This window comes from Pipra filicauda, unplaced genomic scaffold (assembly GCF_003945595.2).
Source record: "Pipra filicauda isolate LSUMZ 115617 unplaced genomic scaffold, ASM394559v2 scaffold137_size4652046_pilon, whole genome shotgun sequence".
Lineage (NCBI taxonomy): Eukaryota > Metazoa > Chordata > Aves > Passeriformes > Pipridae > Pipra > Pipra filicauda.
In genome coordinates, this window is record NW_024103851.1 from 699,486 (window position 1) to 715,241 (window position 15,756).

The window sequence follows — 15,756 nt, forward strand, 5'->3', positions numbered from 1 at the left end:
ACAGCAGCTTGTCACTTCCTCTTTTCACTATGACTTCAACCTTCAACAGGGCCATGAGGAGCAGCAATATAAGGTAGCCTGACATGCCAGAACAACTCAGTGGTACACCACAAAGCATGCTCCTTAACACTGACATTACTCAAGTGGTATACTGGGTCTGTCTGGGATGAAGTTACTAAGTTAATCTTCACAGCAGCCCATGGGTGCTGTGTTTCCCAGCTGTTACCATGTTGGTAACAGACCACTGTTTTGGCTGCTACTGAGCAGGGCTTACACAGCATCAAGGCTTTCTCTTCACACTCTTCCCCATAAAGGTCAGGAGGATGAAGGTGGGTAAGAATTTAGATGGCAACGTAGCTGGGGTAGCTGACCCAAACTGATCATAGGAAATCCCACACCGTACAACATCATGCCCAGCAATAAAAACTCAAGAGAATGGAGGAGGAAGTTTCTCTTCCCAAACAACCATTACACGTGCTGAGGGCCTGCTTCTCAGGGAGCAGCTGGACATTTGCCTGCTGATGCAAAGTAGTGAATGAATTCCTCTTTTTTTTTTTTTTTTTTTTTTTGTGCAGCTTTTGGTTTTCTTATTAAACTGTCATCTTAATCCACAAGTCTTTTCACCTTCCTTCTGGTTTTCTGCCCATCTCCCAGGAGAGGAAAGAGAGCAAAAGTTAGGGTAGGTGTTTGGCTGCTGGCCATGGTCAACTCACCACAACTTGTTTAGTGCAAATGGATGTTTACATTTCAGGAAGAGAAGACATTTTGCAAGACCAAAGCAGCATGTCATACTTCATTTTTTACAATAGCATCTATCTCTTTGAGAGTCTCCTAATGTACAGTAGGAAATGAAAAGCGCATGCGCTTCTTTACCAAGCAGATATTTGCTGATGATATCCAGTTACTCAGCTTGTGGAATCTTCATCCTTGGAGATATTCAGAAGTCAATTCAGGGCATGGCCCTGAGTAACCTGATTTAGCTTTGAAGTTGGCCCTGCATTGAATGGGGCTTGGAGCACATGAACTCCAGTAGGTGCCTTTTACCTGAATTATTCTAGGGTTCTATGATCTTGTACTCTTTGCTTCTTTCATAGCTGTATTTAAAAAAGCTATTTTCAGATTTTCAGCTGAATGGGTTTAATATACAAGTAATTTTCATGATAAGCCATGTTGCCTGCATTCAGGAGTTGGGCTACTTGTTCTTTCCCTGTCTTTCCTAGTATTTTCTTTTTTTGCCAACAAAAAACTATTAATCAGAAGCAACATAAATAAAAACACATAAGTGGATGAAAAGGTAGGGCTCAGAGGAAAAGGCTGCCCTAATTCTGAATTACTCTTCTCAGTTTGGAAAAAACCAACAAACAAGCAAACCCAGTAAGCAATATTTTAATGAAGTTTGAGCATGCACATGCACAGATACGCAAACATGTGGGCCTGCTTTAGTTCTCTGAGGAATTCAGTGAATCCAGAAGGCACTGAAGCCAGGAAGCACAACTTCTAGTTGCAAAAAGATCTCCATAACACTCTAAGAAACAGACAAAATGTGTGAAGAGTTTCCTCTATTCAAGGCAGCCCTATTATTGATCTGCAGGATGAATCTGGCTTACAAGAACTTTTCACCTCCTCCTCTGCCTGTGAGTGGGGAGATTTGAGACATGCCTTCCACTGCACCCTACACAGTCTACAATTTAAAGCCATCCTCTCCATCACCTAAGCCTGGTTCCCACTGCTAAAAAGGTAGGACCACCTTGACATGATCACTGACAGTGTCAGGACCATCTTTTCTGTATCACTGTATATTTTTAGAATATGCAGGACATATCAGTGTACCATACTATGGGTGATCTCTCTGCAACTTACCTGTCAATAATGGCACACATGTCAATGGTGACATTAGCAAAGCTTCCCAGCTGGCCTTGCTCCACTGCGTGCAAATCCACCAGTTGATCATCCACATGAATAAACTGCATGCATCCTTGAAAAGAATGCTGAAGTAGCGAGTGATCTGAGTCATTCATCTGTACAGGAAACCCTGTAGAGTACCAAAATAAAGAGCATTATAAACTGCATATACTATTACTTAAGCCAGGTTTTTTTCATAGGAAAAGAGAGATGTTTTCTAGATGAGGGAGGAAAAAAAGACAATGTGGCAATGATTTATTACACAGTTATTCATTAACATGGAAATATTGTTAAGTAATTGGCAACTGCCTGAAAGAATTTTTATAGTACAGCTGATGATCAACTAATTTTTGATGATCAACTAAAAGGTGGAAGTCTTCTCTTACCCTTCTCCTCCTCCAGTTCTCTGCTGCTGTTTCTCATTCTTTCTCTCTCATACAAATATTAAGGGAATAGGAAAAGGATTTATCTCCTTGCTATATTTTAGGAATCACATTCCAATTTCTCTGATTTTTCTGAATAAAAATATATTCCATATATACCATGAAGTGAATTTCCAGTTCAGCTTTCTCTAGAACCAGGTTTCCTCTTTTTGTCACTGTCTTTTTGTTCATGGGCAATGAACATTTATATTGGAAACTTTCTGTAAACTTGAAAATAGTCCTAAAATCTAATATCCTGGACCACTTCTGAGGAATCTGAGGACATTCTGTAGTATTTTCAGTTTTACTCTGAATACATTTATTTTCTTGTCTGTTTGAAGGTGGTTTATAAGAGATGAGAATGAATTAGTGTCTTGCTCAGGCTAAAAGGCAAGGAGACAGAGGATGTTTGTATGCAATTGTCTAACTGAATGCCCTTCGGAAGTGAATGTGTCAATTTACTTGAGAAAAATGTCCTCGATAAGACAGTGGAGAGCCTCATTCACTACTTATAAATCTTTAACAATGACCTCCCTGAAAAACCTTCAAGAAAATAATTTAGACAGAATCTCTTCAAGAGGTCCATGAGATCAGGAAGGAAGAGAGAGGGGCTAACAACAATTTATTGGTAAAAAAAAGGTAAAAAGTTTGAAAATGCATAATGGTGTAGCAGAGTTCAGCTAGGTAGATGACCAGCCACTCAGTACTTGTCTGTCAAGGGGAAAAAAATCACACACATTTGTTTTGGTAGCTAAGACAGATTATGCAGCTCCCATTCCTTCTCCCACTTTCCCAGCCAACTTGTCTATCTGCAATGCCTTACTGCCTTTTCAATACCATTTGTGGAGACAGGAGAATTACAGATTATCAAACCAATACTTTGAACAGCAGTAGGAAAAAAAGGGAATGAACATAATTTTAACTTCCATTCTTGAACACAGTTTATCACATGTCACACAAGCAGTTGAATTGGCTGAAAGGGAGGGCAATAAATAGAGGACAGAAACAAGGAACTGTGGCTTGAGGACAGATGATGTCTACTTTGGCACTAAAAAAACCCCAAGTTAAACGTAAGTCTTTCCCAAAATATAATCAAGTCACATTTTAACTGAAAGGTTTTGCCAGAGCATTCATATAATCAGTAATGCTTTTTAAGGTTTTCTGAAACAACCTTGCCCATCATCTAAATTTACTGTTGGTAGCTCCTAAATTTCCCCTACTCACTTCAGTAAACATTTACTTCAGAGTTCACTGATGGTGGTACAGAATTAATCAGAGATGCTATAGTAATTAAGCGGTGACAAAGCTAAAAGTTTGCTCTGACAGGTACTTTAAGGAGTTAGGCAAAGGCTTGCCTTGGGGTCATATCACATCTGGAGTAAAATTGCAAGGAGTCATACACTTCTACAAGGAAGGCAAATATACCCCTCACACTAATACACATCCAGTGGAGAAGGAAAGCTCCTAGGAATCCCCCAAATGCCTAACTAGTGCATAATAACCTCATTTTTATTTTGGACTGGCAGAAAAATCAAGTTGTAGGGACATCATTTACCTTGTCTTGCCATCATGTGCACTGACTAGTGACCTATCTGATGAAAAGGGGACAGGGCTTTCAGAAATCTGCCTCCAACTTTTTTCAAGTGTTTTTTTTCCAGTAACTGATTAAACTGTTAAAGACTTTACAGAAAACAGTACAGAGAGACAAAAGTGCAAGTTAATTCTCTGTTGTTTGGAGGATGCAAGCACAATATTTGCATTTTCCTAATAGATGCTTTCTCCAATTATATTTAAGCAGGTCACTCTTGCAGTATAACTGTCTGTTTTTTAAACTGTCACTGAACGTTCCCCATAACTGCTTCCAAACAAGAATCCCCAAACTAACACCAAGCACATGGCCATTTAGATCTTCAGTGCATCAGCAGAGCTGTGCAGGAAACCTACATATCATCTTCCAGTTCAGAGCACTTCCACAATTCCTTCGTTTTTAATATTAAATTCAAAGTTACCAACCCTGGGATAAATTCTTAGCAATGTTCATGTAAACCTAGCAAAGCCAGAGAAATTATACAGATATATCTGAATACAATGAAAGATTATCCACCATCCTTCAAACACTAACTGAAAAGTAGATCAAAACCAAGAGCCACAATTCACTCTTCACATCATAAAGAGTATGAATTAGATATCTAAGTTACAAATGTATTATCAGCTTTAACAATATATTTAAGCAAATTGTTACTAGCACTTGATAGCATTCAAGAACAAACCACAGAGGTATTCCAATATGTGATTCTCAGCTTCACTGCATCTAAGTATCAGTTCTTGGCATACACAATATTTGTGCACAGTTATTACTGCTCTCTAGGGCGCTCTCTGTGCTTTGCTACTGGTTGAAGCTGCAGACAGGAAAGTGGCAGCTGGGTCCCTCAGCCGTGGTGGAGACCCCAGGTCCCTGCATTCACTGACTGGAGAAGGAGAGAGTCATGGGATGGAGTAGCTGGAGATGGCAGCTGCTCCATATGAACTACATAAATCAGGCTTTCCTCTATTACTCAAGAGAGTAGGGTACACTAAGCATTAGTCATCTTGAGATTTTGATTTTTGCTGTAGCTATCAATGGATGAAGACTGTAATTTTCTCATTCTTATATCTTTTTTTTTTCTTGTCTTGCTGCTACTCCATTTGCTGGTTTTAGTAATGTAAGAAAACTGGATGGGGGTGGGAGGGTTTATGCATTCTTACAGCACGTTGCATAAATTGCCTGTGAGGCTGACTGGGTGTCAGGGCATTTCAGTCATGCTATACTGTAACAGATAATTATGCAGAGATAATTTCAAAAGCAACCAGATAAGCCTTGTATATAAAACCTACACTGGTTTTGAACTACTAGTTTAATGCCCATTAATTTTGGTGGGACCTGAATACTTAAGATAATTCCAGTGATAATCATTTGAGCAACACTTCTGCCTGAAACATAAACCTCAAAATGACCTACTACCTTGTAGCTGTTAATTCAATACACATGACAACACCTTCTCCTTCCAGATTTCCATTATTGAGACATGATTCACTTCCTCATCCTTCCCACAGTGAATGAAATTTTAAATAAATGAAGTTCTATAACCAAAGCTGACAGTAATGGTGTCACTAGAAAAGCTAAATAATGAATGAACAATTTGGACAGTACTGTATTGATCTTCTTGTTGACAACAAACTATGTACATTTACAAAATGCACATAAAATGCAGTTTAGACATTTAAAACAATGTTCATGCTTATGATTACAAATGCATTTTAAAGTCAGGTAAACTCTGTTATCCTGTAATTTCTACATCTTTCTGACTTTTTCCATACAGAATCTGTATCTTACAGTTTTATTTTTCACATTTTAAGACCACAAAGAGATGGATTATCCTGCAAAGGTCAGATATGGATTAAATCTGAATTTTCTTGCATTCGATAAAATTTGTATCCAGGACTTCATTCTGACTTACCAAATACAGAACAGTCAAAACTCTTTATCCAGCTCCTGATCCTATTTCAAACTTGCAAGAAAAATCAGAAAATCTATAGTTTTAATTCATGCTCTTTTCTATGTTAGAAGTCTCTTTAATATATTAAAATAAAAAAAATCAAACAAATACAGTATAATAAAACACTTCTGAAATTAAAAACAAATATTCCTTTTCCAGTGTCAAGGTCTATTATGTCTCTCTTCCAATCAGCTGAATAATGTTCTATCAAAGGCATTATAAGAAAGGAAGTTGAAGGAAGAATACGTTCAGGTCCATGGTATAATAATGGAAGAACATACAGTCAGAATGTCTCTTTAAACATCTGATTTAAACTACTTGTTTCTGAGATCTGGCCTGAAATGAAAGAATGAAATACCATACCAGGGTCTGAATGTACATTTTGATATTATTTAGTATCCCTATATTAAACAATCAGATTTTCCTAGAAATGTAATGCAAATTTTATTGTAACAAGAAGACAGTTTTTCTTCTGTGGCATTATAAATTTTTTTCTTTTGTTTCATTTGTAAGTTAATGATGGGCCAATGCTTGTATAGACATGGTACTTGATATTTTACTTCTTTAAAAGAAAAAATACTCCTCAATAAAAAAAAAAAGTAACTGTTATCTTAGATATCTAACTGGTAGACTATATTGTATTCAGCTAGTTGCATGGGTAGATGCAGGATCTAGTAATCAATAGAAAAAGTGACTGATCTTAATTCTGATAGTGATTTATATTGGTAGGGTATTTCAATTATATACCCAGGATCCCTGCTGTGCAGAATGAGAGAAAGGAAAAAAAAATTCTTTATTGGTCAGGACAAAAATTCTGTATTGGTCAGGATAAATAGCAGCACAGCCTCATTCAAGTAACAAGTTATTCAAATTTTCTATACACATCAAACAGAGTTGAAAGATGTTATTCTGAACCCATGGAACAAAACTCAAATTCAGTGCCTAACAACATACTTAGATTGAAGATCAGCTGATTTTTCACATGCTAATAAGCAGGAATAAACACTGAAAAGAAAGTTCAATCCACCTACTGACCCAAATTCACTGTAGTATTTTATCCTTGTTTCAGTCAAACCAGAATGGGGCCCTTAGTGTGAAGTGGAAGACAGGCAATAACATTGGAAAAGTAGAAAGTTCCTGCTTCAAAATCATGAAATAAACCAAAAAAATTGCAGAAGGGATGAATAGAATTTTTTTTTTTATTTCATTGCATCTCTGTAAAACTACAGAAATGCTTAAAAACACACACATATAGTTTCTAAGTATTTGAAGAAATACCAAACTATTAAAGGAGGTTTCAACAGAGTAATGCCTTTGTTTTAACTCCAGTCATCCTTCTGTATTAGGGAATATGAGGACTAAGGATAGGGTTTGCCAAGACCTTTGAATCTCATTTCTAGCAACTGTAAGAACTGTTCTGAAAATTATAGAAACATATACTGATGAAAACAAAGATGAAAATAAACACAAGTTCAGAGTTTCAGCTTGGTGGATTGCAGTAAGGCAAACCAGAATGTGGACTACAATTTTTCTGTTTGTGTTTGAAAGTTACCAACTTCTTGAATAAGTAATTTTCTAATAAATTAATCTTTATTTTGCCTTCATTGTGTTGCATATACAGAAATACAGAGGTTGAATGCAAGGCAATGTATTCTATCCCAACAAATGCAAATTAGTAACCTTAAAAACCCAAATATGTCTCTATACACAGAGAAAAATTGAGTTTACTAATGCTAGAGCTTAGAATAAGATGATGATGTGCTTCTAGCACTCCTGGGACACACATGAGGCCCTAGGTAAAACATGCTAGCATTAATGAAGTCTCCAGTGGACTTCACAGAATCTTCTCTGTACATGTAAATTGTAGTATGATGAAAAAGTTTAACAAAAGTTTAACCCTTGGATCAAGGGTTGGTTTTGATGGTCTCTTTCCAACCCCGTTGATTCTATGATTGTATGATTCTATGAACACAATCTCACATGACTTGGCAGCACTTTCTACCAGTGGTATGATTCCTGATTTTTTTTGTCTCTTCTGGAAATCTGGTCTTCAGCCATACCCTTTTCTCTAACAATGTTTTATCACCAGCTGTCTGTTTATGAATTGGAGCCAGTTCTGGAAAAGTACTGAGATTTTTTAGTCTCTCTGTATGCTGTCATTCCTTAACCCTCAGTTAGATTTTACTTTGGTGTATTGACACTGATTCAGTACCTAACAGTTCTTGATGAGACTGAATTTTTAAAAAAAATCTCTCTAGCTGAGATGCAAAGAATACCAATATAGCACTACCAATTTCCTTTACCATGTGCCAGAGAAATTCTAGGGTTAGGTGACCAAACCATAGAAAGAGGTCATGTCATAACAGGTTATCTGAACACGTAATTATACTGGTATTGTTTATAAGTAGGTCACTGAGGAAAGAAACAGGCAGATAAGAAAAAGCCCAAAAGACACTCAGATAAAATTTGAGCAACTATTTGTGAACAGACTATCTTCAAGCCACAAAACAAGTTTCAAGAATACTCTTTTACAAGATACTAAATGTCTAGGATTACAGCCTAGAAAAAAAAAAAAAGAGGAATACAGTTCTGAAGGTCCCCTGACAAAAGCAAAACCAAAAACCAGGCAGGCTATCTTTAACAGTACACAGGAAAACTACTGACAGCAAAAAAGGAAGGATGAGACTGGATGTGGCACTTAGTGCCATGGTCTAGTAACCATGGTGGCAGTGGATCAAGGGTTGGACTTGATGATCTCAGAGGTCCCTTCCAACCTGGCTGATTCTATGATTCTATGACTACATTGTAATTGTCTCTTTTCACCAACTTTGTTGAGTGCTTTTTTGAGACTGCCATGGAACTTAGTGTGAACAGCCGTACACTTAAGAACTGTTTTGAGGCACTTTTCCAAATGTGCGACCGTAGAATTTGAAGTATTCAAATATATATGGGCCTTCCTGTTGGAAAATAGCAGGTTTGTAACTCAGGCTTTCAGGTTGCAAAGTAATAGTACCAGTTCAGGCGTTTGAAATGAATTGCAATGGGCACTGATGTATATCTCACCTTTAACTATGACATCTTTTTCCTTTCCCTTTATTTTTCCATGCCAAAGGTACTCTTTCACCATTTTGTTTGTTTGTGGTTTTTTTTTTTTTTTACCCTGATGTAATTACAAATACGATACCTCTCCTTCTTTCAAAGTCCTATCCTGCAAAACATGCAGACCATGTCATTCCCAAATAGAGATATTGTCTGGCAGATTGTACCCAACCTCATCTAGGAGGAAAGATGCTCATAGAACCTCTGTTCTCAGATCACATAATGATGTAACTTTTTTAAAACATACGTGTACTATATTGCCAAAGGGAGCAAATTTAACTAATTTAGTAGAACACAAGCATGATTTTTGTTCATAAGAAATTATTTCAGTCTTAATAAATACAATAAGACGTCCTAAATACCTATTTGTTTAAATAACTAAACTTCACACACTATTTCAACTAATACTAAAATAGAAAAGAAATATTATCTGATAATCTAAAAAGACTTTTATATTTAGAAAAGAGACTACCTGTTAGTATTCTTAGTTAAAAATATTTAATGGAAAAAGACTTGTTGCAAACCAAGTGTGATAATAGTGTCTTTGAAAATTGCTCCTGCAGACTTAGTTTCCCTAAGAGCCGTACTAGATATTACAAACACAGGCATACATCAACAGTTACTAAACTGCCATAAAATGAACAATTTTTTTTGGTGATGGATGAGAACAAATATAATCATTGCATAAGACTGGTTTTACTGATTTCGTCTTTAGATACGTGGCAGGTGAGACTGATGTCTCTTCCAGCTACATGACTGTGAAACATAACGACTTCTACTCCTTTATGGTTATCTCTGAAGTTCTTCTGTAGATTGGACAAAACTGTGCCCAGATATTTGAGAAGCTGAAACATAATTCTTGTCTGCTCAGAAAAAAAGATTAAATATTGCTAACAGTTTATGGTAGCATCTAAAAATGAGAAGCATAAGTGGAAAAAAAATTAGTAAAATAGTGTCAAAAATACACTTAAATACTAAAAGTGATACTTGTTCAAACCACAACAGAAATAAGTCAGGTATTATCTACTCAGTGCACAGATAATTTTCGATCTTTAATTTGACTTGCTGTTCTGCTTCCCTTGTATTATCTTTTTTTACTTTTTCTCAAGAAATGAGTTGATTTTGTCATCGTTAAACCCTTCAAATTCCTGCCTAATTCAATGGAGTTTGTTGTTGTTTGTTTCTTGATTTTTGGTTTTTTTCCAGGTGGTCCTGATTAAAACTATATTTAACTTTCTCATTCCTATTTAGAAATAGATATATAGAAATAGATTGTCTTTCCAAATCTGAAAAGAAATATCAAAGAATCCCTACAGTGTAAATGCACACATTGTTGCCTTTTTGAATCTGAGCTAATTTATCTATAGCACTTAATTTGTAGCTGTATTTCAAGCGAAAAGTAACAACCCTTAAAATTGTTATAAGTGGAAACCACTCACATAGTAGTGCATATTCAAGCCATATTAATATTAGAAAGAAATCCATAAAATAAATGAGAATTAACTCCAGACAACAATAATAACAACAAAATCTATTTTCTGTTATCTCCATAATTATGTAAAGCTATTAGGAGTGGAAACATTTCACTAAGCAGAAAGAAACAAAAGTCTATTATCCTAAGAGTTCAATGTTAGAAAGGACCACCATTTTGTTGGGGTTTTTTTTTTAACTTATGGAGTTTTTTTAACTTGATATTCTTTCTCTCAAAAAAAAAAAAAAAAAAAAAAAGAAAATATTGACATTTTAGAAATGGATCTTTCATAATGTACAATTCAAAAATTATTGAAAAGAGTTCCAGCTGTTGGATTATGGTGCATTTCTACTTTCTCAGTTCATCCAATCTTTAGTCTGTTACAAGTCTGCTCACTCAAAACAAGGAATATGTACAATAGAAAATGTGTAGAAAGTACCTACAGAAATTACTTTAAGTTCAATATCCTGTCTTTTTAAATAATGATAGAAAAATCCAATCAGGTAATTTATTTTCAAAAGAACTGAATGAAACTTTAAATTTAAACCACAAAATAATCCTTCTTTCTTCCTACAAGTATAAAAATCAAGTTTAATGACATGAAGGAGATTTCTTAAACATCTTGCCTGTCTGTTCAAAAGCACAGCAGGCATAGCAACAGTGATCCAACATAGTAGTGACTCAACAGTGACCCAACATAAAGTCAATGAGAGTTTTTTTTAATAAAAAGTTACAGGACTGTGATAAAGTGTCTTAACCTTATTAAGTCATCTTTTGAAAGTGCTTTAAGATGAGTGATATTGATTGACTGATATCCCAAAAAAAAGGTTATTTTCTTGAAAGAAAATTTATTCTTTGTTTTCTTGGAAATATACACTGTAAAGTATACAGGGAAAATAATGTTATTGATATGCAACATCCAAGATGGATGGATTTCCTCTTACTGTAATGCTGAACGATTCCTATCAAAATGAGTGGAGTAATTCAGTGTGTTGAGGAAAGCTACACAAAGAATATTACAGCTACCCAAATATAAAAGAAATCTTAACTTTTGAAATTTGGGGTTCTTTTTTAATGTTATATTCATACTCTTAAATTTTATAAATAACCAGAGAAGTTATGGTGGATGAATTTGAAAATATTTACTTTCAATGGAAGCTCAGCTAAAATCTTTAACAGGTATCAGGCAGTTACCTTTCATTGGTATTGGCACTGGCTTCTTCAGTGATGCCTCAGAGAGTGTGAAAATAAAGACCGAAATTACAGTCATTTATGAAAAATAAAATTATTATAAAATCACAAAATAATTTCATTTAGAGGTGACCTCTGAGGTGATTTGATCCAAATTGCTCTTCAGAGGCAATCAAATTAGGGCAGGTTACTTAGGGATGTGTCCAGTCCAGTTTACTTTCTCTGAGACTGGGGATTTGAGAACCAATCTGGATAAACTCTTCCTGTGTTTGATCACTCACATGGTTGTGAAATATGTTCACATATCTAATCAGAATTTCTTGTGTTGTAACTTGTGTCTGTTGCCTTTTATTTTCTTGTCATATTCCCTCAAGAAATAACTGGATCGACCTTCTCTAAACCCTTGGAACTTCAACCTCGGCTGAGCTTTGGTCTTCCCAGCTTTAACACCGAGCAATGCGAAATTTCTCTTGGGTAACCCATTCCTGCTTCTGCCTGGCGTGTTGTTTCCTTTTTGCATTTGAACTCATTGAGGTGTTCTCTTTTTCCTATAGTTATTGATAGTTTCTTTTAAACAATATAAAGTATTTAAATAGATCTGTTAAACTATGCAAAAAGCCCAGAGCTGTATGAATGGCATTAATTTCCAGACATTTATATACATACACTCTTTATTGTCTACTGGGAAAGAACAAGAAAATTGATTATAATGTAAATTGCCCTATTGTCTGCTTCATCTGTACAATGTTCTTTGCTGGCTGTTAGATTGGGACTTCACAGTATTTTTAATAGTGCCTAACATTAAAAACATTTTTCTATTTAGGGGTCTGCTACAAACATGAAATTTTAAGCAGCATAACTCATTGGTAGTTAAAAGGAGTATGGAGTGCATCTGAGGGAAGGTGCTGAGAGAGAAAGTGATAAAAGAAGACGGGGAAATTACATCTAACCTCAGTGTCTCCTACTCTTTCTGTTACTCTTAGACTCGGTCACTAAACCAAAGTAATATTGATTTTGAGCCAATGAGGAAAAGAGGCAACAACTTAGCAGTCGCTGTTATTCAGCTGGCAAAACAGGGATGTCAGTCTCCAGTCCTTTTCATTTCCTGTCTTGTGTGGTGTTGTGGTTTCAGCCGAGCTGGAAATAAAACTTAAAGATTTACTTGGTTTGGAAAAGAGACTAAGATTAAAAAGGATTTTCTCTGATTATGGCTTGGATTTTACGAATTTCTTAAAGACTAGGTTTCTGAATTTTGTATCTAAAGTGCCCAAAACAACATATATATGAATCAAATGAGCACAAAAGAAAAAAAAAATCACTCAGCACCTCTTGGAAAACTAATAAAGATGTTTAGAGAATCTAAACTATTCCGCTGACTTCATATAGGGTTTTGTGTGGCTAAAATTACAGATGTCACTGCAAAAAAGAGGAATGTTTTTTCATTTGCAGTTTAATCCCACAAGTCCTTACTCAACAAATCATGTGAGTACACATGTAAGTCCACATATGCAGAGGTTTAATGTAAAAGCCTTATTATCTCAAATTATTTACCTTCCTATCTTGTAGGCAGCATTGTCTTGATAATGTGGCTTCAAATAGCGCAGGCAACAGAGCACAGGAGACCAGCTGCTACATCCTATCTAACTTTATTATCAGCAAAATTTGTCTGTGTTGAGAGGATGGTAAGTAGTGAAGTCCTTATCACACATGAAAGCTAGCCTTGAACATAATGACTCAAACAATACTGACACAAATTACCTGGACAGGTTGCAAATGACTAGGCATGTAATTTCTAGGCTTTTTCAGATCACATACCCTGAGTTCTGACTTTTCTTTTTGCATTTTTAACTTAAATATTTTGTAAGGAGGATTTGAAATGCAAGTGAAAAACTGGAAATGTACCATTTTGGGGATTCCTCACAAATAGAGTCTTTCTTTTATTGCAGTCAGAGATCCGTGTGAAATGACAACAACCATTTAGCACTGCTTCATACAGAAATACATATTTGCATTTCACTCTTCATTTTCTCACCATCAGAAATCAATGTGCTTCTGTACAGTACCAGTTACAGTCAGGTCCTATTTCTATATGTCTACATATAGTAGATTTAGTTCCCATGTTGGCAATTTGCAGAAGTCAGCACTCACAAAGCTGTGTTTTTGGATTAGAAGGCATGGGGCACATTGTGTAAGCAGGAATATTTTTGTAAATTTTGATGTTCATTGTAATATTCATTAGGGAAAAGAACTAATTTAAGACCAATTCTAATCTGAAAGACATTCATGGGAATATATGTATTTAATTTGCCTCCACATCTATGCATGACAGGAGTAAAAAGGAGAGAAAAAGTGAAGAGAGAAAGCAGAATATTGCCACCATCAAGCAACTGTATGTACAACAAGACTGTAATTCTCCAAGTTTGACCGGGCAGTACATTTGAGAGAAATGCATCTCGGTAAGAAACCTGATTTACTAATCATTAATGTTTAACCTTGAAATCCAAGGACACTTTAGCACAATGAAGCAATGTTATCAGAGGTCTATTTTTAAGACAATAAGGTCAGAGAAAGGCAGTAATTGATAGCACTTATAAGAACAGAAAGTCAGAAATTTCTTAACCTGGACTCCAGTTAAGAATGATTAGATTATACTGTTTGAATGACTTTGTCTTCTGTTATCCAGAGAACCATTACAGACATCTGATTTCTTTTAGAAGAGTCAACTTATAATTAAAAAGCAGTTAATTTCTTTTTAAAAAGTTAGATTTACCTTAGAATTAAAGTACCTCCACTTAAACCATGAAAATAGTGAAGGCTTCTGTAATTCACAGGCATTCAGAGCTTCGTAAAAACTTGCAGATAAGACATACACACATACATATACACATATATATATAGAAGGGAAACTGCACTCAAAACGTTCAGTTATTGTCATGGATCTTTCACATATCCATTTTACAGTAATGTCAAGATGGTTGTTCATAACTGGAAAATACAGAAAACTGGAAAATTACAAAAATTATAGCAGTGCCAGGCTTCAGGAAAGAGGAGAGAGCTTTGGCAGGATGAATTTTTATGAGTCATGTCAACTAGATTGCACGAAATTGATCTGATTGGCAATGATAAAAAGCAGCTACTTATTTGGAAAGACATTGAAGCCTATCAAATGAGGCATTACAGAGAAAATACTGGATAGCAATGGTCCCAAGAAAAAACCCACAACAATAAATAATAAATACAATGATATAAATGGAGAGGTACAACCTGCTCATTTCAAAGCTTACCACAGCTATCAAAGTTAATACTGATGACTTATAAGCAGAAACTGTTATTTCATTATGTCACTGCATTCTCAACTCACATTCTGAACTCACATTCTCACGAGTTAAAAAGACACATCATTCAGTTCTGTCAATTCACAAATGAAACATAAGAAAATGTTATGATACACACAAAGCAAGGAACTAATGGCTGAAGAGTCAAAGGTCAATTTTCCAAAGACAGTAGAAAGTGCATTATAAGAATTGTATAGCAGCTATCCAAGAGAAGAAAAACTTTGGAAAACAATATAATTATTTGAAAACTACAAACTTACCTAAATCAAGTACCCTAATTTATAAATGTGTTCTGAAAAACTTAGGTAACTATACCAAAACCTAAAAAAATTCAGCTATCAAATTTACTACAATATTGCCTTCTCATATTATAGTGAAATCTGAATTGTATTTATAGAATACAAGCATTATCTTTTAGAGGAAAATGATCAGAGATGTTCCCTATACATTTTTCTAACTCTACTGCCTTAAAAAATATTTGCAAGGCAGCAAAGACATAAGCAATGTTTACCTTCAAAATATTCAACCAAATTACTGAATATAGATTTCTATGCCAATAATGTCACCCAAAATATTATTCATATCCCTCTTTTTGACAAGGACCACTTTTTGAAGTTCACTACAACAAATGTACACCTAATATAAATTTACACATATTTGTTTTGTCCCGTCTCCCTTACACCCTCTACTTTCAGTAACACAAGTAGATCAGAGAGAGAGAATATTTCCTAATCATTCAAGGAGGGAAACTCTGGACTTGACAAGTCAGATAATGGGGTAAAGGGATTCACAGTGTTTTA

General features: G+C 35.3%; 1 protein-coding gene across 1 annotated transcript in view; it reads right to left on the reverse strand.

Moving 5' to 3' along the window:
• The window catches only part of CNTNAP2 (contactin associated protein 2), a 1,021,678-nt gene that overhangs the window by 401,985 nt on the left and 603,937 nt on the right, over window positions 1-15,756 (reverse strand). The window contains exon 10 of the mRNA XM_039378395.1: window positions 1,861-2,032. Within this exon, the coding sequence (XP_039234329.1) occupies window positions 1,861-2,032 (172 nt within the window). The remainder of the gene's footprint in view (window positions 1-1,860; window positions 2,033-15,756) is intronic.